Genomic DNA, 1,203 nt, shown 5'->3' on the forward strand with positions numbered 1-1,203 from the left:
TTTGTCATAATTTAGATGGAGAATATAATTGCAAGCCATTTTTTGAGGGTCTTGATGAGTTAATTAATGATGGATTAATTGATAATAAAGCACATGAAAATATGGTTGACTCAATTCTAGATATGTTAAATGCTTGTTAAAATAAGTTGTGATAATTCTTGACCAAAGTTGGTAATTAGAATAGGGTTATCTTTGCTTTGGCCGAGTAGCAAAGTGGTAATGCAGTGGATTGCAAATCCACTAGGCGCCAGTTCGATTCTGGCCTCGGCCTCATAACTTATTATTAATATAGTTAGTGAAGATAACCTATTTAAAATCTCGTCAAATATTTGACAGTAGAGGGAACCCTACTGTTGAAACAGATTTAATTATAAATGATAAATTTTTTGGTAGGGCATCAGTGCCAAGTGGAGCTTCTAAAGGTATATTTGAAGCCATTGAATTAAGGGATAAAAGCAAAGATTATAATGGAGAGGGAGTTTTAATTTCTGTAGAGAAGATTAATAATGAAATTAAAAGAAAGATCTTGGATGTAAAATTTAATTCCCAAGAGGATTTAGATAATTTTTTGATAAAACTAGATGGAACAGCAAATAAATCTAATTTAGGTGCAAATACTATTTTATCAATATCTATTGCTTTTGCAAAAGCAATGGCTAATCTTAAGAATAAACAATTATTTGAAGTAATAACCAATTCTAGCAATTACTCTTTACCAAAGCCAATGTTAAATATCATAAATGGAGGAGCACATGCAGATAATGGGTTAGATATTCAAGAATTTATGATTGTTCCAGTTAAATACGATAGTATTTCTAAGAATTTAAAAATAGCATGTGAAATTTTTCATTCACTGAAAAAAGTTCTTAAAAAAAATCATTTTAAAGTAAATACTGGTGACGAGGGTGGTTTTGCACCCGATATTAAGACTACTAATGAGGCATTAAATCTTATAGTAGAAGCAATACAATATGCTGGATATAAGCTTGGAACAGAAGTTTGTTTAGCACTAGATATTGCTGCTAATGAATTATATGTTAATGGCAAATATAATTTTAACGGTGAAAAAAATACATTAACAAATATTGAGTTAGTGGAATATTATAAAAAATTATGTAATGAATATCCTATCATTTCTATTGAAGATCCATTTTTTGAGCAAGATTATGAGGGATGGAGATTGCTGAATCAGAAAATGGAGAT

At 29.6% G+C, this 1,203-nt stretch overlaps 1 protein-coding gene across 1 annotated transcript; it reads left to right on the forward strand.

Annotated features, from left to right (window-relative positions):
• Window positions 1–301: 301 nt before the first annotated feature.
• Window positions 302–1,192, forward strand: TRIADDRAFT_18118 (uncharacterized protein; the record flags this gene model as incomplete). The annotated part of the gene is made up of 1 exon (XM_002118980.1): window positions 302–1,192. A coding segment is annotated over one exon (891 nt), but the record flags the coding sequence as incomplete, so codon positions are not given.
• Window positions 1,193–1,203: the final 11 nt, after the last annotated feature.

The sequence above is a fragment of the Trichoplax adhaerens genome, genomic scaffold (genome assembly GCF_000150275.1).
Source record: "Trichoplax adhaerens TRIADscaffold_3476 genomic scaffold, whole genome shotgun sequence".
NCBI classification, from domain to species: domain Eukaryota; kingdom Metazoa; phylum Placozoa; class Uniplacotomia; order Trichoplacea; family Trichoplacidae; genus Trichoplax; species Trichoplax adhaerens.